The 22,755-nt window shown below is 43.6% G+C and overlaps 1 protein-coding gene across 7 annotated transcripts; it reads left to right on the forward strand.

The window, feature by feature from the left end:
- Positions 1-383: 383 nt before the first annotated feature.
- On the forward strand, positions 384-20,585 carry LOC113463371 (putative disease resistance protein RGA4). Of its 7 annotated transcripts, none has more exons than XM_039125993.1 (3): positions 384-1,517; positions 15,796-19,323; positions 19,541-19,939. In XM_039125993.1, the coding sequence occupies exon 2, from the start codon at positions 15,878-15,880 to the stop codon at positions 19,283-19,285; it is 3,408 nt and encodes a 1,135-aa protein (XP_038981921.1). In that variant the 5' UTR covers positions 384-1,517; positions 15,796-15,877; the 3' UTR covers positions 19,286-19,323; positions 19,541-19,939. The 7 variants fall into 7 exon arrangements, 5 of the variants coding, with proteins under 5 accessions (XP_038981921.1, XP_038981924.1, XP_038981923.1 ...); XR_005511724.1 differs by lacking the exons at positions 15,796-19,323; positions 19,541-19,939 and adding exons at positions 5,401-5,514; positions 13,530-13,591 and having other exon boundaries at positions 609-1,517; XR_005511723.1 differs by lacking the exons at positions 15,796-19,323; positions 19,541-19,939 and adding an exon at positions 5,401-5,714 and having other exon boundaries at positions 620-1,517.
- The last annotated feature ends 2,170 nt before the right edge of the window (positions 20,586-22,755 follow it).

Genomic DNA, 22,755 nt, shown 5'->3' on the forward strand with positions numbered 1-22,755 from the left:
ACATCCAAGTTGATGGCTTATTAAGAGTTCTCTGTTGCGAATATGCTCCCGGGCATTATCTTATTTGACAATAAATGGTTTACGTTTTCATGAAGCATATGTCATCTTTAAACAACTGCAGTATCACTAGATGGAGCGATTAAGATTTGATGTTAATGAAGGCTTGAAGCATTTGGTTGATGTGGAAAGAAAAGGACTAGCTTATTAGTGCCATTTGAATGTCAATGTCATAATTATGATAGTTCCAACTTTTGTTTATGAGAATAACCCTGGGTTACAGATGGGAGTAAGAACAAGCTTTGAGCAGCATGAATCTACTATACCTGTTTTGGCTTGAGGCATTGCCAACAAAAATCACCATTTTTACTGGCCATAGTACCTTTTATAAGAACATTGTTGTGTCATCTGTTATTATGGAAAGGTGAATACTCCTAGAACATAAAGAAGAATAATAGTTTTATGACTGAGTTAAATCATCAGCTGTTGGCTATTAGTTTAAGAAAAGAGGGGACTTTAGAAAGTCATGGCAAACCAATTACATATGCTTTGAGGTAACTATCTTTGTGAAGCAAAAGGAATGGTCAGCATCAATAGAACAGAATGAAGGTAAAATTCAATACTAGGTTTATTAATCTTGTGTATCACCATATAAGAAGGAAAGCCGTCCCTCCTAAGCTTTTTCACAATTTCAAACTTAAGCTTGGATCAGTCAGGGAAGCCCTGCAAGAAAACCAGAAACTAGGGACCTACTTGGCATCGCTGCCATTTTTCGTTTCTGAAAATGTAGAAACTGAGGCTTGAAACTTATTTGGTTCCCCCTTCCACTTTTTAATATTCTGACAACTGCTTTTTAGAGTTCTCAAAAAAGTGAAAGCTCTTAGAAATAGCTTTCATTTTTCTTTGAAAATGAAAACCGCCCATTGCCACCACCGCTGCCTCTTTCACCCAGGGCCGGCCCGACCTAGGCGGTCGCCTAATCCCTGGCCCAAAGGAAGGCCACCGCTTAGGTTCAAGGAAGAGCTACAGTAAAATCTTAAATTTTCTTCGCTGCTATAGTGCCACGGCTACTTTCCATCGCAATCGCACTGCAAGAGGCTGCTTCCCATCGCCCCAAGGGCTGCTTCCCATCGCCCCAGGGGCGAGCCAGCAGGTCGTCTCCGGCCGGGGTTACAAGGAGTACCGCGGCTACGGGCTACCGCAGCCGGGGAACCAGACCCTCGATCAGTTCACTGTTCATCAAAGACATCTCTTACCGCCTCTGTTCGCCGACTCGCCGTTCCCAAATCCCACATTCCCACTTCGGCAGCGGGCAGTTCGGGCCTGTCCGGCGTCTTCTCGTCTGGGTCCCAGGAGCCAGAAGCCTTCCGCCAAAATCACATCTCCAATCTCTTACCCAAGTCCTCGGCCGCTCCCAATCCCATCCGCTGATCTGTAGTCGTTTCTAGTTAGGCCTGAGAACAAGACGAATCCACCGAAGTCGAGGCCACTCATCCCCGGACCTTATTTCCACTCGCAAGGTATGCCCTTTTTTTCTTCTTGTCTCGTTCTCCGAACTCTTTTTGTGATAACCATTCATCTGTCCAGTGGCCAGGCCGAGGCTTGGCTTGGCTTTACTTGATCTTACATCGTGAGCCTTTTCGTGGTCCACCAACTGTTTGGCAAATTGTGTGAACGAGTTGATTTTTCCACTTGGATTAAAAATCTGGATTGGTGTTGCTAGGTTATAAATTTTATAGATCAATGATGCAGCAAGATGTCTCACCTCTGGTCCCTGCGTTCCCTAGTCATCAGGCTGACATCTCTCATGTGACACCGAGATGATTCAGTTGTTTATACTTAATTGAATTTGACCTCTTAGTCCACTCTTCCGTTAATTTTAATACATAGATTATTCTCTGTTTAATGGCTAACTTATCGTACTGCAGATTTCCTAGTATTAGTGTTCTCTAAGAGTAACTCGGACGTACATGCACACATGTGTATAATGGCTACATCAAAGTAGTATCTTTGTGCTTTAGCAAAAAAAAAGTAGTATCTTTGTATACCCGATTCGAATTCAGGTTAAATTTTTTGGAACCTAATAGGATTGCAAATTTGATATCCTCGAGACATGTTTAAAATTTCTAGTTGGATACTGTTGCCGCTGAAATCCAGCCCAATCTCGATGCTGACTAAGCTGGATGGTTGTGGAAGATCAATAGTTACCCGTTCAGGTCGGCGAGATAGGTCCGAGTATTTTGCACTTATTAAAAATTTTTAGTTTTTTTTAAAAAAAAGATCTTTCTTAGTGAGTTCGCCTTAGGCTTCCAAATGCATTGGGCTGCCCCTGCTTTCACCATCCTTGCCACCACTCCCGTTGGACCCCACTAGCACCCACTACCGCTTGCCTATCACCCCACCGCCACCAACACCATCACTTCCGGCACCACTGCTGCTCACTGGCCGTGACCGCACCACTACCACTGCCACAACCCAACTGACTTCCAAACAAGATTTGAGTTTCGAGTTTTTTTTTAATAGAAACCGATTTTGTTTTCATAGCTGAAAATTGTTAAGTGATGCCAAATGGAAGCCGCCAAGTTTCTAGCAATTTGCTCTTTAGATTTTATGAAAAATCTTTTTGCTATTGTGCTTTGAGCTGTGCAAATATAATATGCGACAACACTAGATGGCTCATCAAAAAGTAGCACCAAAAACAATTATGCAGAATTAAACATCAATATCATAACTGTGAAAGCAATAAAAGTAACATTCTTTTTGTTATCAATTCAATTTTAACCTTATGACTCTAAACAATGACATAGTAACCAAATCTTCATAGATCTTTACTTAAGAATGATATGGATATAACTTAGAGGAAAAGTCAATAACAATTGTTGAAACACTCTTCAAGGATTTGAACATTGTGCTGGCACTGTTTGATTGGTAGATCAAAGTATTCTTGCAAGTTCTTCATTGTTTATAATCTTTGAGATGCCAAAACATTCACCATGCTCTTCCCCATTGATGTCTCATCAAAAGATGTTTCACCGAACAACAATTGAATATACCTTTTCGAACTTTCCCTTTCTTTGCAATCTCATCTGTAACCTTCTTAGCCTCTTTGAAGTTTCCAACCTTGCGGAACCCATGATTCAAGTGGACACACAGGTCACTTTTGGGCTTTATGCCTTTTAACCTCAACCATCACGGCTCTTGCTTCTATCCATTTTTATTAATTTTTGCATATTCTTTTAATCCTTTGATTATGTGCAAACTCCATTGGTGGGCAGCCATGCTTTGCGATTAGTCTCATAACTTTCTTATCTATATCTTAATTTGAAAAAATCCATGGATCAGGATATTATATGCACATTCAATAAGCAAGCAACCCTCCTTTGTACACATCTCTTCCAAACTAGCACATCCAGATGCTGCCGAGCCTAGGCTGCCATATGCACCTACACAATATGGTATACGTGGCAACAAGTCCGTTTCCATGTATTTGTGGGAGTTCGCGAAATTCATGATTCACTTTCTCGATGTTCTTGTTCCGTATACGTGTCCGAATCAACTCCTCTAGTGGTCTGGTGGTGGCATGGATGCCATGATCTTCCATCTCCTCAAAGGTGTGGAATGATTGATCTAGCATCCCATGGCTGCCATATGGTTGGATCATGTAATGAAATAACCTCTCAATCCAGAGCTATGGGCATCGTTTCCGGTGTTCAATTACGTATAGGTGAGCACATGGTGATGTATGCTTTGGCTCCTTGTGCACTGTGATTGAGGTCTTGATAGTGTTTTTGTTGGACGAGACTGAGAAGGATGCGATTTATCAAATGCAAGGAAGTAATTTTCTAGTTATTAGGCCAGCTGAGGCCATTCTCTCAATTAGCTCAACTGGAGCAACCGGATCAAGATTTGACTGACCTCTCAACCCTCAGAGGTCTGGTGGGGCCCCTCTTAGGTAGGGTTACTTTGTTTGCTTAGCCGCATTGATTGCTTCGAAAGAAAGAAAGGAGGGAAAGGCTTGGAGTTGAGCTAGTGCTCTATGTAACAACCTAAGGAAAGTAGGTGCAAACCTCGTGGGAAATATCCATTCTATGTAGTTGATCAATAAAGCTTGCCTTGGCGATTCTTCGAGTTAATTTGAGGGCCATGATTTTGTGGTTGAGTTTAGCCTGGGTGTCGTGCTGGAGGAGTGGCTTATGGAAGTTATGGGCAAAGAGATCCAATGGCTTAAGGAGGTGCAGGCACTTAGGATTTAAGAGAAATAGAGGAAGACCTTTGGTATGGCTGGCGAGATCCGTGGTTTCACAAATCAATTAATGTGATACTTGGGTATTTATATTCAATTTTTTCCCCAGGATAATGATGTGAAAAATGTGATACTGATGGAGTCAAGTTCATGCAAGCTATATGATTCATTTGGAGATTACCAAATTGTAGTTGGATGTGAAAGTTTTCATGAAGGGCTCAGCTGAGCTGTTAAGCATGATGGTTACCAATGCAAGCAGAGTTCTTATCAAGTAAAAAGGACCATTTGCACTAGGGAAACTAGTGAGTTCCCTCCATAAGATGGATAGTTGATGCTTAGCCTACAGTTAGAAAAAGATGCTCCTCCTTTTCTACATGTCTGGAGTTTGTGGGTACAAAGTTATTTGGGGGGAAAAAATGAAAAAAAGCTTTCTGCGTGTTTAAAAAGAGTTTCTACCGTAGTCTGGTGCTTGCGTTTGGACTATACACTAGTAGTGTTTGGTTAAACATTGGACTGAATCAGCTCCAAAGTGCCTTTCATGGTTATAGGGCACCTCAATGCCCGACATTTGTCATTTTCAGGTGAAGCCTGCATTTGAGATGCATGCAGGTAACTCATCTTTGTCTGGGCCTGCATAAAATTGTGTATACCAATGAGAGACCCCTACTATCTTGAAATGGATGTACCCTCATGCAGCTGACATGGTCTCAGTTGTTTACGTCAGATCAGCTGCATGGTAGTAATATTATGAAGGCAGGCTTGCTGTTAACATTCCTACCTTTTTTCTAGTGTAATCTTAGACGTTTAGAGCCATGCTAGACAGAGCCCTGGATAGGATCAATTGAAACCTCCTCATTGTTTCTGCAAGACCAACATATTTCCCTTATTCTCTGCTACTTTTTAGACTCTTATTTGCTTGTATTGATCCAAATTGATTTGCTTGAAATTGTAGTAACTACAATTGGCTTCTGTCCATTGGAAAATGTTTATTTATCATCAGACCCTCTCCATGGTTTTGTGGTGTGATTTTGGTAGGAGCTAACTGCATTTTTTTGAGATGTTTCTAAAAAAGTAGTCGAGATGTTTACTTTTTATATTGAACTTGGAAAGCTGAGAGCCTGTTCGTTGGATTTATAAAATGTGTCCAAGTTTTATTGCAGGATGGTTGTTCTATCGCAGGACGACTTGATGAAACAACATGGATGCTTGCTTGACAGGAAAACAGAGCCCAGTGGATTTATACGGAACTGCTGAGATTTTGGCAGCTTCATAAGGTTTCATGCCTGCTCCTGTGGGAGAGTATAGTAAAATCAGAATGAAGTCTTCTCTATTTTTTCTTTTTACTTTGTTTGTTGAATGCAAATGAATCTTCAAGGAGAAAGTACTTAAGATAGCTATTGATCTTATTTTTTATAGTTCACAGTAATGAATTAGTCAATGGGAAGCTTGAAAGCAGTGGAGTTTTTTGTGGTCACGGCTGAATGCTCACAGCAGACTTGGGAATCATACCACATGAATAGCCTATTTGAGATCGAGTGTGAAACTGTTAAATAGTGTTCCTTAGTTTCCTGTATGGTGACCAAATAAGAAATAGTTTCCTGTGATCTTGTTCGACAAGGCTGACTTGAGTGCTGTGATTGACAAGGGAGTGGTTTTGGAAGATAGTGAATTGTTGAGCAAAGAGATTGATGCCGGACAGCAGGGTAAAAAAAGAAAGAGAGAAGAAAGTGTGAGGAGGGAGGAGAGAAGGAGAACTAGGATTCGCACTTAGTACTAGCTTAGAGTTTCACATCAAAGCTAAAAGAAAGGGATTCAAAATTTTTATTCATAACATACCCTAAACGATGTACAGTCCAACATATTTATAAGATCCAGAAAATGCAAAAAGGCCCCTAAAAAGAAATTAATCTCACAAAGACCCTTAAAGATAACAAAATACTAAAATAACCCCTAAAGGCTATCAAATAACAAATACCCTAATAAGCCCAAACAAAATAAAATCACTCCAACCACAATGAAACTGGCTGAACCATTCTCCTACGGCGACTGTAGACTCGAGTGACGGGCGATCTGGCACTAGTGTCCGCACCAGCTCTCTCGGGTGGAAAGAAGTTGACCTCGATGAATGTGGCTATACAGATTTAGAAATCCTAACATAGGGGGACATGGGTAAGAGATCTAAAGGTTTTCTGGCTTTATAACTATACACGACCTCAAATGGACTCATGCCGATAGACTTGTTGATTGAATTATTGTATGCAAACTATGCTATAGGAAGGATTGAATTTCAATTACGAGTGTGTTTGCCCACAAGACACGCAAGAGGTTACCAAGACTTTGGTTTACCACTTTGGTTTGGTCGTCAGTTTGTGGATGATAAGCAGTGAAAAATTTGAGCTTTGTACCAACTATGTGCCACAAAGTTTTCCATAAGTAACTCATGAAACGGACATCTCGGTCGGACACTATGGTGTTTGGAAGGCCATAGAGTTTGACAATCTCATGGAAAAAGAGTTTGGCCACTTTGGAGGCATCAGAGGTTGTTGAACAAGGGATAAAGTGGGCCATTTTTAAAAAATGGTCCACGACTACAAGAATGGAATCGTGTTTTCTGAAGTTATGGAGAAGACTAAGCACAAAGTCCAAGCTAATGTCATGCCAAGGATGATCTGGTACCAGTAAAGGGGTATCTAGGCCAGTGTTCTGTTTTCAGTGTTTGGCTAATAGGCAAGTTCGCCATTGGCCAATGATTTTAGCAACATCCCTTTTCAGGCTAGGACAGAAGAATTGACGTTCCACCTCTTCGATGGACTTATCCCGTCCGAAATGCTCGGAAAGGCGACCTACATGTACTTCCCACACGAAGAAATCTCTTACTGATGTTTGTGGGATATAGAGCTTTGCTGCCTTAAACAAATAACCATCTTGAAGATGAAACCCATCGATCAAGGGTCTTCGTCCATCAACGAGGGCTTTGTAGAGTTCCCCAAAATCAGGGCAAGAAGTAGTCCTCTTTGAGTCTGTCGAAGCCCGTGATATTGACAGACATGGTCGAGAGCAGGGTCACTCGATGACTCAGTGCATCAGCAGCTATGTTTGAGGCACCTGATGTGTGCTTTAGGACAAAAGTGTATTCCTGGAGAAACTCAACCCATTTGGCATGCCTAGAGTTTAGTTTTTTTTGGGAACTGAGGTAACAAAGAGCTTCATGATCAGAGTAGAGGACGAATTCATTGGGCAACAGACAATGGCGCCAATACCGGAGGGCCTGGACTACGACAGAATTTCTTGTCATAGGTGGAATATTTCTGCTTAGCCTCATTTAGTTTTTCACTAAAATATGCTACGGGATGGCATTCTTGGCTGGGCACTCCACCTATACCAAGGCCAGATGTATCATACTCCACTTCAAAGGCCTTGCTAAAGTCGGGCAGGCGCATAACTGGCATCTCAGTCATCTTCTTCTTGATGTTGCTAAATGCTTTAGCAATGGCACTAGTCCAATAGAAGTCGCCTTTTTTGAGGCAATTAGTGATTGGGGACATAAGCGTGCTAAACTCCCTAATGAAATGAAGGTAGAAAGTAGCCAGCCTATGAAAACTGCGAACCTCACTGAGGATTTTAGGCTCAGGCCACTCTACTATTGCAGTGACTTTATCAGGGTCAGCAGCCAAGCCTCCGAGGAAACAATGTAACCCAAGAAGTTGACATGAGAAGTGAAGGATGAACACTTCTTGAGGTTGGCATATAGGTGCTCATTCCTCAGGGTTGTGCATACCTGTCGCCAATGATCTAGGTGTTGCTCCTTTGATTGGCTGTAAATGAGGATGTCATCAAAGTACACGACTAAAAATTTGCCCATAAAAGGTCGCAGTACTTGAGTCATCACCGGCATAAAAGTACTAGGAGCATTCGAGAAGCCAAAAGGCATGATCAACCATTTATACAGGCCATCTTTGGTCTTGAAAGCAGTTTTCCATTCATCCTCTAGGCAAATTTGGATATGATGGTGGCAATTTTTCAAATCAATCTTGGAAATGATCGTAGCGCCTGTCATCATATCCAACATATCATTGAGTTGAGGAATGAAAAAACAGTACTTGACCGTGATTCTACTCCAAGAGCTATCTTTCTTTGGGGTGAGGAGTGCGGGTATAGCACAAGGACTTAAGCTTTCGCGAATAAACCCTTTGCGAATGAGCTCATTGATCTGTCGTTGTAGTTCAGCATGCACAGAAGGATTCATTCGGTAATGGGGCAAGTTAGGGAGAGTCACACCCGGAACCAAATCGATAGCGTGCTGAATGTCACGCAAAGGTGGCAAAGGATCCGAGAGGTCTTCTGGGAACACTTCTTGAAACTCCTCAAGAAAAGAGAGGACGTCGGCGGGTAATTCACTCTGACTATGGGAGTGAATTTCTTTGACAAGTAGAGCGTACATCAAAGATTCATTGATCATTTCCCTCTCAAACTCAGCAAGATGCAGGATGTGGAGATTCTTGTCCTTGGACACTTCACTCTTCTTGTTCTTGTTAGGTGCCTTGGGCCGCAAAGGATTGAGTTTAATCTTTTTGCCCTCGAACACGAAGGAACAAGAGTTGGATTGACCGTAGATGGTATATAACAACAAGGTCGAACAACCAGGGTCTCCCCAAAATTAGGTGTCCCACATCCATTGGGATTACGTCACACCATATGGTGTCTTTGTAAAAAAGGATGTGAATGGGCACAAGACATCTCTCTTTGATGTGAATAGAAGATGTGTCAATCTAAGAAATATTATAGGGTTGTGGTATGGAAATAGAAGTCAAACCTAAGGAGGAGACGATGTTAGAAGATATCGCATTAATGCAACTCCCGCTATTAATGATGACCTTACAATCTTTCTCCCTGCACTTAATATAAGTAGGGGACATCGAGGTTCTTCTCCAGTCATCAGTTTCTTTGGGTGTGTGAGGGCACATCTGACTACACTCATGGTGGACTAGTTAGACTCTCTTTTTGGAGGTGCAAATGATATAGGTGTAGTACGGATGCACGCTAGGGTATCATGTCCTTTATCATACTCCTCATCATGGACACAAGACTCTGGGTTTTATATTGGGGCGATAATCCCTATCAACATTATGGACTGGACCTGGTCCTCTGTGACATGGGTAGGCTTGAGGATGGCCTGGAAAAGGACTAGTGTCGAGGTGGCCCTATCGGGCCGATTCTAGATGGTCTTACGTTTCATCCTCGACCTCTGGGCCCTCCAAATTGGAGGCACTACTTTCTTTGGATCCCATAATCCTCTGAAGGAAGGCCTCAACGGAGTCTAATCCGTCGTTGATCTGGGTGGATACTGTAGTCAAGTCTTGGACAGCCCTTAGCAAGGCTTCAATGTTGAGATCCATGGCAAGTTGGGATTTGAGCTGGGAGACAATACGACCACTATGAAAGTGCATATAATGAGTGTACAAAGTTGTGCGTAGCCTTACAATGCAAAGACAGTAGTGGTTCCTAGGCAGACCTAATGCATGAAAATGATGCCTAAAGCGCAATGTGCATGCTCAATATAAACGAAAAGCTAATCCGTAACAAATGAAATCAACCAGAGGATCATGTAATAAGTGCAAGCAAGTAATTGCAGTCAAGTAGTGCCAGTATTCTGTGTGTTGCAGGGTATCACAGAGCCTCGAAGGACTTCCAAAGATTAAGCAGCCCTACAATTAATGGCAAAGATGGGCCACTGTAAGACTTTCTCAAGTTATTTGGGTGTATGTGTTAAATTCACGGCAAGCTAAGTCAATAGAGCACACAAAAGTTCATCGATGCTGAATTTAAACAAATAAATAGATTTTCCAATAAGAGAAGAAATCTAACTTGGGCTGGGGCGACGATCAGAGATGCTGTCGCAGCAAGTAGGCTCGTCAAATGGCTCCAAATTGGGTTTGATCATAGCAACTCGGCAGGCCTAGACCTGACCACGGTTCGGTTCTAACCGGGGAACCGGACCGGAACCGGAACCATGTCTCGCGGTTCTTAACCGAACCGGAATCTTGAGGAATACAGTTCGGTTAAGATTCCAGGTTTGATGGAATCGGAACCGAACCGGAACCGAAACCGGAACCGAAACCGGAATCGGAACCGGAACCGAACGGGAACCGGAACCGAACGGGACCGGAACCGGCGGTTCGGTTCTGGTTCGAACCGAAAAAACGACTATTTTACCCCTCCTAACAACTAAAAAACGGCTAGTTTGAGGGGCATTTTGGGAAACGATTATTTTACCCCTCCTAACAACTAAAAATGGCTAGTTTGAGGGGCATTTTGGGAAACGAAAATTATCCCCAATACTATATATATCTCTCCAAATCAATTTTTTCGCCACACCACTCAATGACTCAATCTTCCAATCTCTCTCTCTCAATTTTTTACTCTTAATTATTCAATCTATTCCAATTCTCTACACACTTCATAACCTTCCCATATTTTCATTTTTTCCAATCCAATTATCAAAAATGTCTTCCTCCCGCTCAAATGAAGGCAAGGAAATATATGTTCCAAACCCAAATTCTGGGATCCAAATTACCGACCCCCCTCTATTGATGAGTAAATAATAAAATGAGGCACAAATTATCATTTTTTATTAATTACACAATTTATTTGTATTTAAATTTTTTTTCCAATTTAATTACACAATCTATTTTTTTTCAAAATTTTATAACCGGAACCGGAACCGTCTAGAACCGGAACCGGAACCGTCTAGAATCGGAATCGGAACCAGAACCGGCGGTTCTGGTTCCGGAACCGAACCGACTATTTTCGGTTCCGGTTAAGGTTCTAGGTTTTTGTGGAACCGGAACCGGCGGTTCCGGAACCGTGGTCAGGTCTAGGCAGGCCTGGTCAAATCAGATCCGATCACTGCAATTCGGCGGGCCTGGTCTCAGCTTCTTGTGTGGTCTGATTGGCCTGTAAACTAAAGGGGGAAAGGGGTACTGTGGGCCGGTGTGAAAAGGGCCTAATGGGCCTATTGGGCCCCAAATTAGGAGGTGGGGTGGGAGGCCTGATGGGCTGTGGACCCGAAAGGAGGGGGTGGTGTGGGCCTGTGTAAGAAAGGACCTGTTGGGCCCTTAAATTGAAGAAGGGGGAAGGGGATGGATTAGGTCGTAAGAGCGCGGGCCTGATAACTTGGGCCCGTGAGAAGGAACCTGGGTTTGGGGGGGGGGGGGGGGGTCGGAGGGGGGGGGGGGTTCAATACCATGTGGCCTGATGACAAAAGTTTCAACCCTTGAGGAGCCAAAAGAGGGAGGGAGAGGGGTGGCGATTGTGGGAGATTGGCCGAAGGAGGGAGAAGGGGTGGTTGGGTGTGGCCTTGGCCTGGTCGGGACAAGGATGTTGGGGTGGAGTGAGGGTTTTGGTGTGAAGGAGAAGGGGGTGTAGCGCCGGGTGTGGGGTGCCGACTTTCTGGTGTCAAAGAGGGGGAACGAGGGGTAGTGGGGCTCGGGCGGCAACGGGGAAGAAGCGGAGAGCGGTAAGGAAGGGAGGAAGCGAAGTGTGGGGGAAGAAAGAGAGAGGGTTGTGGGGGTGGCAATAAGGCTTGGGGTAGCGAGTGCGGAGCGGCAAAGGCGGAAGCGGCGACGACGGAGCGGCGAAGGCAGAGGCGGTCGCGGCAAAGGCAGAGCGGCGCTGCGGACGGCCGCAGAGGAAGAAGATGAATAGTGAGTTCTCTTTTTTTTAGCTCAGATCCAATATGATTCGGGTTATTGGGCACGACCCGCTCCGATAACCCATTACGGGTCCGTCACGTGCGTCACATGCACTTTTTTCTTTTTCTTTTCTTTTTTTAATCGAGTGAATTCGGGTTAACGGGTGCGACCCGCTTCGCTAACCCGCTACGTACCCGCTAGGTCTTCTCCTTCGCAGGTTGTTGCTGATGGTTATGCCGACTTCACCGGCAATCAGTGCATGGGGTGCAGTGGCGGAGAGGTCAGCGGTGCTCCTCTTCCGAATCCGGCCATGGGCAGTGGTGACAAGGACGCGGCCGAGGCCGAGCGCGTCCTCCTTGCTCGAGCACGGTCACGGTTGGCCGGTGGCTCGGGGAGGTCTCCTCCGTCAGATTGTGGGGCATGCGGTTGAAGCTCTCGGCGGCAAAGCTCGCGACGACGTTGGGGCGTCGGACGAGGGGATGGGGGGGAGGAACAGGGGCTGTTCGTAGGAAGGAAGGATTTCTTTTTATGTTGTTGTTTTCCCCCGTGTGAAGCTTGAACCCACGGCCCACAGTGGCCCAAAAGAAGCCTCTGATACCAATGCTGATGCTGGACAGCAGGGTAAGAAGAAAGAAAGAGGAGGGAGGAGAGAAGGAGATCTAGGCTTCGCACCTAGCCCTAGCCTAGGGTTTCACACCAAGGCTAAAAGAAGGGGAATCAAAATTTTTATTCATAGCATACCCTAAACGATGTACGATCCAACACATTTATAAGATTCAGAAAATGTAAAAAGACCCCAAAAAGAAATTAATCTCACAAAAACCCTCAAAGATAACAAAATACCAAAATAAGCCCTATAGGCTATCAAATAACAAAATACCCTAATAAGCCCAAATAAAATAAAATCACTCCAACCACAATAAAACTGGCTGAGCCATCCTCATGCGGCGACTGTAGACTCGAGTGATGGGCGATCTGGCACTAATGTCCACACTAGAGATCCATTGGCTTAGGGAGATATGGGCACTCAGAAGGCAACAAAGAAGCAAGACTTCGGTATAGCTGGTTAGATCAGTGTTTATGATCAGTCCATATGATATTTTATGTAGACTTATATTCAAATTTTCCCAAAGAGAATTAGGTGGTGTAAATGGTGGAATCAGTTTCATGCAAGCTATATATGAACTGATGGAATCAAGTTCATGCAAGCTTTCTGGTTCATTTGGAAATTGCTAAATCGCACTTATGTTTGCGTGGATAGCTTGGTCGAGTTGTTAAGCATGATGGTTACAAAAACAAGCATGAGCCTCCTTCAGCAAGAAAAAAAGGGCAGGTTGCACTCAGAGACCAAGCAAACTTCCTTACATAAGAATGATGATTGACTTGAAGGCTGGTCTCAGAAAATTATGCACCTTCTTTTTTAAATGTCTTGTGTCTGTTAGCCATTCAAAGTAACCTATTATGTCTCTAAAATGGGCTGCTGCCATGACATATAGCTTGCATTTGGATTGTAGTGGCTGAACATGGAACTGAAGCAGCTCTGATGTGGCTTTTCATAATTAAAGCAGACCTCAATGCCTAACATTTTCCATTTTCAGGTGGAGCCTGCGTGAGATACTTGTTAATGACACTCTTTTGATGGGCCTGCATAAAATTGGTTATACTAATTAGACACCTGTACTATCTTGCAACGGAGGGTAGCTCTCAGGCAGTTGATCTGGTCTTGTTAATTTTTAGGCCAGATCAGCTGCATGGTGGTGATGCTGTGAAAGCTAGCTTACCACCTTATTTCTAGTTCATCTTAGTTGTTTCACAGTCACACTGGAAAGAGCTTCCCTTACTCTTTGCTATTTATTTATACTTCTATTTGCTCTTATTAATCCAAACTGATCTGTTCGCTGGGTGTTCAATAGATTTGTGATGCATGGCTTAGTTCTGTTGCAGGATCTTTTGACTGGATGCTTGCTTGAACAGGAATATAAACCCCAGAGTATTTTTAAAAGGAATTGCAGAGACCTTGGTTGCTTCGAAAAGTTTCATGTCTTTTTTTCTGTGGGAGAGTTTAGAGCCTGAAACCAGAACGGAATATTCTCTACTTTTGTTATTACTTTGTTCGGTGAATACAAATAAATTTTGGAATAGGAAGTACCTAGTATGACTTATATGTTGCTCTTACTTTCTCAAGCTTATAGTCGATGGTGAACTTTAAAAGAAATGAGGTTTGTTCTGTCACAGCTGAATTTTGTTACAGTAGGCTTTGGAATCATACCACATGAATAGCCTTTGTGAAATTGAGTGTGAATATTTCTCAAATAGTTTTCTCAATGTGGTGACTCTGCTAAACCAGAAATACTTAAAAGAACAGCATAGTAACTAGTTAGAGACAGCATAGTATGAAGCCCTTAATGAAGTCGAGTATGAGGACTGGACTCAAACTCGCAAAAAAGGTTGGGTTTCAAGTCTAACCCGAGCATGCCGGCGGGTTTCAAGTACAGCCCGGCCTCGTGGGGCACCAAAATGGGATCATTGTACCTTGCCGGTGACCGGGCTGCTATGGCTATACGACTGTCCTCTTGTACCTCGCTATTTTAGCGTTTTACCAGATCTTTATTTTAGAAATTTATTATTGCATCGTAATGGTGGTTGTCCAAGTGGATCATCATGACAGACTTTTCCCTCCACCTTGAATAGACTCAAGTTGGGGGAGAGATGCCGAAACCAAAACGTAAACCAACCAGGACCATAAAAAAAAAGCATGTAACATTCATTGTAACAGAGAAACGAAAAGGAGCTTGTAATGACTAGGATTCTTGACATTTTTCCACTGCGGAAGAAGTTCAATAGCGACTGATTCCTCTCATGGTAGCCTTTCTAGGTAATAGTGTTATTCTGAAGAAAACTAACCCCTTGAATTTCTAGGGTATGGTCAACATCAAGGACAGCTATGTGAAATAATGGCTCGCACCATCATTGACATTATAAACTTGCTTTTGATGCACCGGTAAACACCGTCTTGCTTGCTTACCATCCACGAGCATAGGACTCTTATGCACAGGTTTAATCACACCGCTTATAATTGCACAGGCTATGAAAGTTTAACTCGAGCATGCTAGCCTGAAAAATTAGCTCGGCTTCGGGGAACGAACCGCGGACGAAAATTTTCGACTTCAAACGCCCTTCCCCCTCATTTTCCCAACCCCTACTTTCTCTATCTCGGGTGCTCTTATACCTCGCTATCTTAATGTTGTACCAGATCATTATTTTAGAAATTTATTATTGCATTATAACGGTCGTTGTTCAAGTGGATCATCATGACGGACTTTTTCCTCCATCCTGAGCAGACGCAAGTTGGGGGAGAGATGCCCGAACCAAAACTAAACCAACCAGAACCATAAAAAAAAAGCATATAATTTTGTCACAAAGAAAAGAAAAGGAGCTTGCAATGGCTAGGATTCTAGATATTTGTCTTTAAATCACATCAAACTAGGTCCCCACTGCAGAAAAAGTTCGATAGCAACTGATTCCTCTCATGTTAGCTTTTCTGACGTAAACTTGCAACTTGGAATCCAGCATTATCTCTAAAAACCTGCTTTTCACCGGTAAGGAGAGTCTCGTACCTGACACGTAATATTTTATTTGATGACTTTAATGCTAATTTGAAGGAACAAGGAAAGTCCTTGAACCAGAAAGAAAACCATTTTTTTTTATGAAATTCAGCCCGGCCCACCTTGACTGGCGCTATATTTTATTCAATTGATGCATTCGTAGACGCGGTCTTCTCTTCTTTCTGTCCACTAGCATGCGGTCTTCAATTGATGCACCTTGACTGTGGTTTTAATCACACCGCTTAAAATTGCAAGCTAGGAAGAAGGCCCAGCGAGCAAGCTTCCTGTCTTCAGGTTACCGAGAACAAGACTACCACTGTGCAGCCGGAGCGTCCTCCAATATGGATATGGGGATGATCGGAACGAGGGTCGGAGGATGGTTTGCATCCTACGTCGTAAATAAACTGGCTGAGAAGGTTTCGCTGCATTTGGACGACCGATATGATCTGCTCACGGGTGCGAAGGCTATGGCGGAGGATGTGAAGGCCAGACTTCCTCGTATCCGAGCTGTGATCCAGGCAGCGGAGGGGAGGCCGATCAGGGACGCAGCGCTGGCCGCGTGGCTGAGGCAACTCAAAGATGCTGCCTACGAGGCTGACGATGTGCTGGATGAGCTTGAATTCAAGGAGCTTCATGACAAGCTGCACGGCAAGAGCAAGGTGAGCGACTTCGTATCCCACGCTGTTAAGCTTCTCAAGCATTTTATAATGTCCGACGATGACCTGAAAAACTTGAAGAATCTTGCGGGAAATCTTGAAAAGATTTATCTTGACATCAATTGTATGGAAGAACAATTAAAGGACTACACCACAAAGCAGAGAAGTGTGACCAGAGAGACCAGCTCGATTATCCAGGACATTGTGGTTGGGAGAGACAAAGAGAGAGACATGATATTAGATGTGTTGTTGCATTTAGCTGATGAACCGGAATCTAGCATCAAATGTGGGACTGGGAGTAGTAGCTACCCGAGTCTTGGTGTTCTTCCTATAGTAGGCATTGGGGGTGTTGGCAAGACTGCTCTGGCTCAACTTATTTATAATGATGAAAGAGTAGCAAGGCATTTTGAGCTGAGGAAGTGGGTCTATGTGTCTGACAATTTTGATGTCAAGCGGATTTCTAAAGAGCTGGCATATGACTCGGTGCTCGCCCGGATCTCGGACGATAGTAGTTTGGATGGCATTCTAGGGAAAGTTGGAGATGCTACGAGGAACAAAAGGTTTTTGTTTGTCCTTGATGATGTGTGGGATGAGACAGGTAGCAAGTGGAGAGAACTCCATGGTGTCTTGACATCTGGAGCGAAAGGAAGCATGGTTCTGGTGACAACACAGAGTCCAGTAGTAGCAGAAGTTATGGGCACCATGGACCCCATAGAATTGAAGAGCCTACAGGAAGATGACTACTGGATACTTTTTGAACATTGTGCGTTTGGTGAAAAAAATCTTGAGGAAGAGCGAAAGGAAAAATTGCAAACAATAGGAAGGAAAATATCTGAAAAACTTCATGGCTTACCTCTAGCTGGGAAGGTACTGGGAAGTTTATTGAACTCCAAACTGGATGAGGATTACTGGAAGATGATCTTAGAAAGTGAGTGGTGGGAACATGAATATGTTTTGGATAATATCCTTCCATCTCTGGCTTTGAGTTACGAACACTTGAATGCAAATCTAAAGCAATGCTTCGCTTACTGTTCCATATTTCCCAGGGGCTATTGTTTGGAAAAAGATCGGTTAGTCCAGATATGGATGGCTCAAGGTTTTATCCAGAACAAGAGTCGGGTAACAATGAGAATGGAAGACATCGGGGGTCAGATATTTGACGAATTAACTAACAGGTGCTTCTTTCTACCAACTCTGACTGACAAGTATGTGATGCATGATCTGATAAGAGAATTGGCAGTCTATGTTTCGTTGGATGAATGCTTGGTCATCAGCGATGAGAAAGGAAAAATTCCAGAGACAATTCGCCACCTGACTCTGAGGACTGATAAAAAAATGGATGCAATTATGGGCACGTGTAGACTTCAAAACCTACGGTCCATTTTATTCTTTGGTGATTATGATTCTGAAAAATTTTGTAGTTTTCTTGACGGCATGTTAAAACAATCAAAAAGCCTGCGTGTCTTGGATTTATCTTACAGCCAGGTAAAGCTGAAGAAGCTACCGGATGCTATCAGTGGGTTATCACATCTACGGTACTTAGATGTCTCCTGCACTAAGATCAAACAGCTGCCCAAATCATTTGGTAGGCTTTGCCATCTTCAAGTTCTGAGGATGCGATCCTGCCATCTTAAAAGGTTACCCCAAGACGTGAACAAATTAAGCAACTTGCGGCATTTATATGGAGAAGCGGACACAATTTCTCTAATTACTGGGATTGGAGATCTTATCAACCTTCAAGAATTAGAGGAATTCCAAGTCACAAAGAAGAGGCGACATGAGATTGGAGAGTTGAAGGGCTTGAGAAATCTTCGGAGACGGCTTGTGATCAAGAATCTTGAGAATGTCAATAGTAAGGAGGAGGCCATGGAGGCGATGTTGAAAGACAAAGAACACCTAACTGCATTGCATTTAGTCAAGAAATTAGATGCAAGAAGTCTTCCTGATGCGGAGAAGGAGATATTTGAAGGCCTCCAACCACATCCCAGTCTTAAAGAGCTGAGGATCAAGGGCTATGGAGGTACCAGATTTCCAACATGGATGGTGGAAAGCAAGTTTCTCACCAATCTAGAATTTATTTCTCTAGATTATTGTGTCAGGTTGGAGAGTCTGCCGCCACTAGGGCAGCTGCCTTTCCTCAAGGAACTTCATCTTGCCAACATGCCTGCCGTAAAACGAATTGGTCGTGAATTTTATGGTGACACTGGTGTGGCATTTCCATCCCTCGAGGCACTAACATTTAAGGACTTCAAGGAATGGGAGGAATGGTTGGAAGCAGATGGCGCACAATTTTTACCTCGCCTCCGTATATTCTACCTCCAAGGTTGCTACAAGCTAAGGAAAGTTCCCCTCCTCTTCCTGTCCTCATCGCTTGTAGAGCTCCGCATCGGATACTGGGGTGACTTTGGCAATGCACTGCCCGGATGTTTGCAGAGTCTCACCTCTCTCACCGATCTACATCTCGTGGATTACCGCGCCCAAGTATCTCTTTGTTTATCAAATTTGAGTTCTCTCAAACATTTGGAACTTTGGGATTGCCCGGAGATGAAGTTAGTTGGGGGGGGGTTACAGTTCCTTACTACACTTGAAAGACTAGAACTCACAAGATGTCCGAAGCTCATCGAGTCCTCAGAACCTGTGCAGCTCCACGAGGAGCAGGGACTGCGAACTCTTAATGGTCTCACCATAGACGACACGGTCCTACTTCAAAATCTGTGGATTCTGTTGGGAAGCCTCCCCTCACTGCAGCGGATGCATATACGTTGGTGTCATGGTATGACCAACTTTACAGGGGAACAGGAGCTATGGTTCCAGCAACTAACATCTCTTCAAAGTCTGCATATAACTGACTGCCATAGTCTTGAAAGCCTACCTATTTTGGCAAATTTTCCCTCTATCAGGAAGTTATATATACTCACCTGCCCTAAGGTTAGGGCACTGCCAGGGAATGGCGTGTCTACTTCGCTCGAAGAATTACACATCGGTGCATGCCCTTTTTTGAAGGACCGATGCCAAAGAGGAGGAGATGACTGGCCAAAGATTGCTCACATACCTTTCATACATATTGATTCTGAAACCATACAAATGCCGTGAAAAGAGAATTCGATGCCACTCCTACATCCATTCTTCAGGTAACCTTCAAGTTCTGTACATAGATACATGGACACGTATATATCCTAGTTACATTTTTGCATTGTTTTTGTATTAGTGACTCCAGATTACAACTATATACAAGGATAATAGCTTCACAAAGTCCTTATTTTCTAGCTTTTTTCTTGGTTTTGTTTAGTCGGTTCATATTTCCGTAGCTTTAAGAAATATCCTCATTATCTTTTTTTGATGGAGCAGCGAAACAGCCACCCAGATTTATTAAGAAAGTAAAAATACAGGGAAGTTATAGGAAGAGGGGGGAGGTGGAAGATTAGAGGTTTGCAGGATCTGGAAACACTAAGATCAGAATAACAAAACAGAGGATCTGAAAACGCTCTTGCAAGGAAAAGGAAACCAGTCTCTGAAATTCGGCTGAGTAAAACATGAAGATGTAATTTCCTTTTACAGCACTGGATGACGCAGTCAAGGGATCTTCATGTCATCTATACCACCTGTCAGTTAATTATTAACAAGTTGTTTAAGCACGCATTTAATGTTTCGGTCGATAACTCATGTTTCAATTGTTCCTTGAAATATCTTTGTTGGTGCAAATCTCTGCGAGGAATCAACTCACCTTGTATTCCTCCGCACAGACTTGCTAGCCATGCATCTGTGACAAGCTTGTTTTAATTAAGAGGTTTGCTAGTTCAGCTATTCCTATTGATCTCAGCTAGCCGCCTATGTCTTGCATCTGAGCTTATGCTATTAATATTTACTAGGTTTCTTGAGTTCTGACGGTACTGTGTGTTTACAGTTGCTTCAGTATGGTGCTAAGTTCATGCTGCATTCAATTTTCTCAAATCCTTTCACAGGCACCAGTTCTGGATATTGTAGTACAGGTTCGTTTCACCGGTCACTTCCAATCCTTGAGCGACCTGGGGTCTACAGAACTTTCAGTAGGTCCCCTTGCGGATCTTCTTTCTATTTGAGAACTTCACAGCCAATGAATTCTTCACATGGAAGCCGAGCCCTCCAAGCAAGTCGAGCCTTATCTGAATCCACTGAAGTTGTTTCAAACCGTCCATTATCACCGCATCTGCCTCTGAAGAAGCCACAGCTGAGTGCAGCATATTCAATTTCGCATCGTTTATTTGGAGCTGCTGTAGCATCCTCTATCTTGTTAATTCCTGCTGCTATGAAGTTTAGCCTTTTGTATGTTGTATGAGAGCCACTTTCTGAAGTTGCTTCCGAGAGAGCTTTTACACAATCTGTTGAAACCAAATATCTGGATCTCTTTGCAGATGTTAAACCCAGAGTATGGCATTCAGACTGGAATAGGTTCATGTTTTATTTGCAAATAACCATCCAGAATAAGTAGGAACCTGCTCCTAAAAATATTATTTTTCTAATTGTTTTTTCACTTTGGCTATTTATGTTTTTCGTTGTGTTGAGATTAGATTGTACTCATTTTGCGAAAAAACTATGGCAATGCCATTTTCTGCCTTTGAACCTGGAACCTCTCTCCAGTGCATGCCGAGAGCAGTGTGATTGTCACGCCCCGAACCCGGGGCCCGGGGCGCGAGCAGACGCCGCGCACCTGCAGGGCGAACCCCGCAGGCACGCAAGGCAGATGAATCAGATTCCACATCAATAGCTAAACAAAGATAAATTCCAACTTTCAATTCAAATGTCCATATATACATAAATCAAAAGAGAAAGTCAATATCCACTAGCTAATTACATCATGATCACTCTATCCCGTAATCCCCATAATCATATATCATCACCTGCAAAAATGTAAATGGTAGGAGTGAGCTAACAGCTCAGTAGGCAACATCATGCAATAAAGTCATCATATAACATGTCATGATGCATATAAAAAGCAGCTAAAACTCATGAATCCAAAATCCACACGACAATCCGTAAACCCGATCCGAGACTCAAAATAACTCAACCGCATGACTACGGCCACATCACCCAGTGGCATGGTTACACCGAAGTGCCAATACAACTCTCCGAAGAGCCGCTCCACTGAGCCAACGCACCACTGTGCCGCACCCCCTGGTGCCAAACTCACGCTCCACCGAGCCGCTCCGAAGAGCAAAACGCACCCCTGTGCCGCCACTATTCTATCACCGGTGGTCGCGGTGTCGGAACTAGTTCCTCAGTACAAGTCGACAGGGCCAACGTATCATCCCATTGGCGGGGCCTAGACTATAGTCACGCGGATTTTAAAAATCAATAACTCAACTTTCCACATGGTAAATTTCCAAATCAAAATCAAGATCATACTCCCAATAGTAAAGCACATAACAGTTTATGAAATTAAATATTAAATTCTAATTCTAACACATAATACCAATAATAAATTATAACATCAACATATGCAAGATACATGTTAAAATTCTACTTTAAAGCAATAGGTCACCTACTTGGGTTCGCTTAAAAATTCCTGTCACAGATATCACGAACCCCTGTTTAAAACATAAACATTAATTATTTAATTAACTAAGAAACATAATTTTAAACTATTTCCAATTCCTTAAACTCCTAAGTTCATAGATCCAAGAATGGGCCCCTAAGATCAAACATAGACCCTAAAATCAGAATCCTTTAAACCCAAGTCAATTGTGGCCCAACACAGATTAGGCCCAATTGAACCAAACCAGATAACAGGTTCAGATCAGATTTCGGGCCCAATCCAAACCAGCCCACAGATCCAATCGGATTCAACTCAAACTCAATCCATCCTACTGATCACTGGTTCAATCAGACCATAACAAAACCCATTCATTCAACTCGGATCAAACCCCATTCATGGCATGGGTGAAATCGGTTCATCGTTTAAACCCGGTCCAAAGTCTGGTTCACAAATCAGGCACAGAATTCGATGCAAGGAAAAACATCCAGCCGGAAGAAGAAGAAGAAGAAGGAGAAGAAGAAGAAGAAGAAGAAGAAGAAGGAGAAGAAAAAGAAGGAGAAGAGGAAGAAGAAGGAGAAGAAGAAGAAGAAAGGAAGAAAGGGGGGGTGGCTGGTGGCTCCGGTCGGCCCTCGGCGGCCGACCGTGGCCCTCGGCGGCGGCGCTCGGCCCACCGCCGTCGGCCATCCCACTGTCACAAGCCGAGCGGAGGAAGAAGAAGAGAAGAAGGAGAGGAAGAAAAAGAGGAAAGAGAGGGAGCTCGGGGCTGGGAAGCTCGGCCCCCGTTCGCCACCTCCGGCCGAACTCATCTCGGCCGGATTGACCCCGGCCGGCCGCCGTCGGCCGGCCAAATCTCACAAAGAAAATTCCCCGAAACAGGAGAAGTAAAACCCACTGATTCCCCATCGTTTCTCTCCCTTAAATCCATAAAAATAGATCTATGTTGTCTTGCTCACCTCCGGTCTTCGACGAGTGTTTTTCCCGGCGGCGTTGGCGGCTCCGGCGGCGACGGTGGCTCCGGCAAACCTCTCAAGAAAAGGGAAGAAGATGAGGG

The sequence above is a fragment of the Phoenix dactylifera genome, chromosome 4 (assembly GCF_009389715.1).
Source record: "Phoenix dactylifera cultivar Barhee BC4 chromosome 4, palm_55x_up_171113_PBpolish2nd_filt_p, whole genome shotgun sequence".
In the NCBI taxonomy this organism is placed as follows: Eukaryota; Viridiplantae; Streptophyta; class Magnoliopsida; order Arecales; family Arecaceae; genus Phoenix; species Phoenix dactylifera.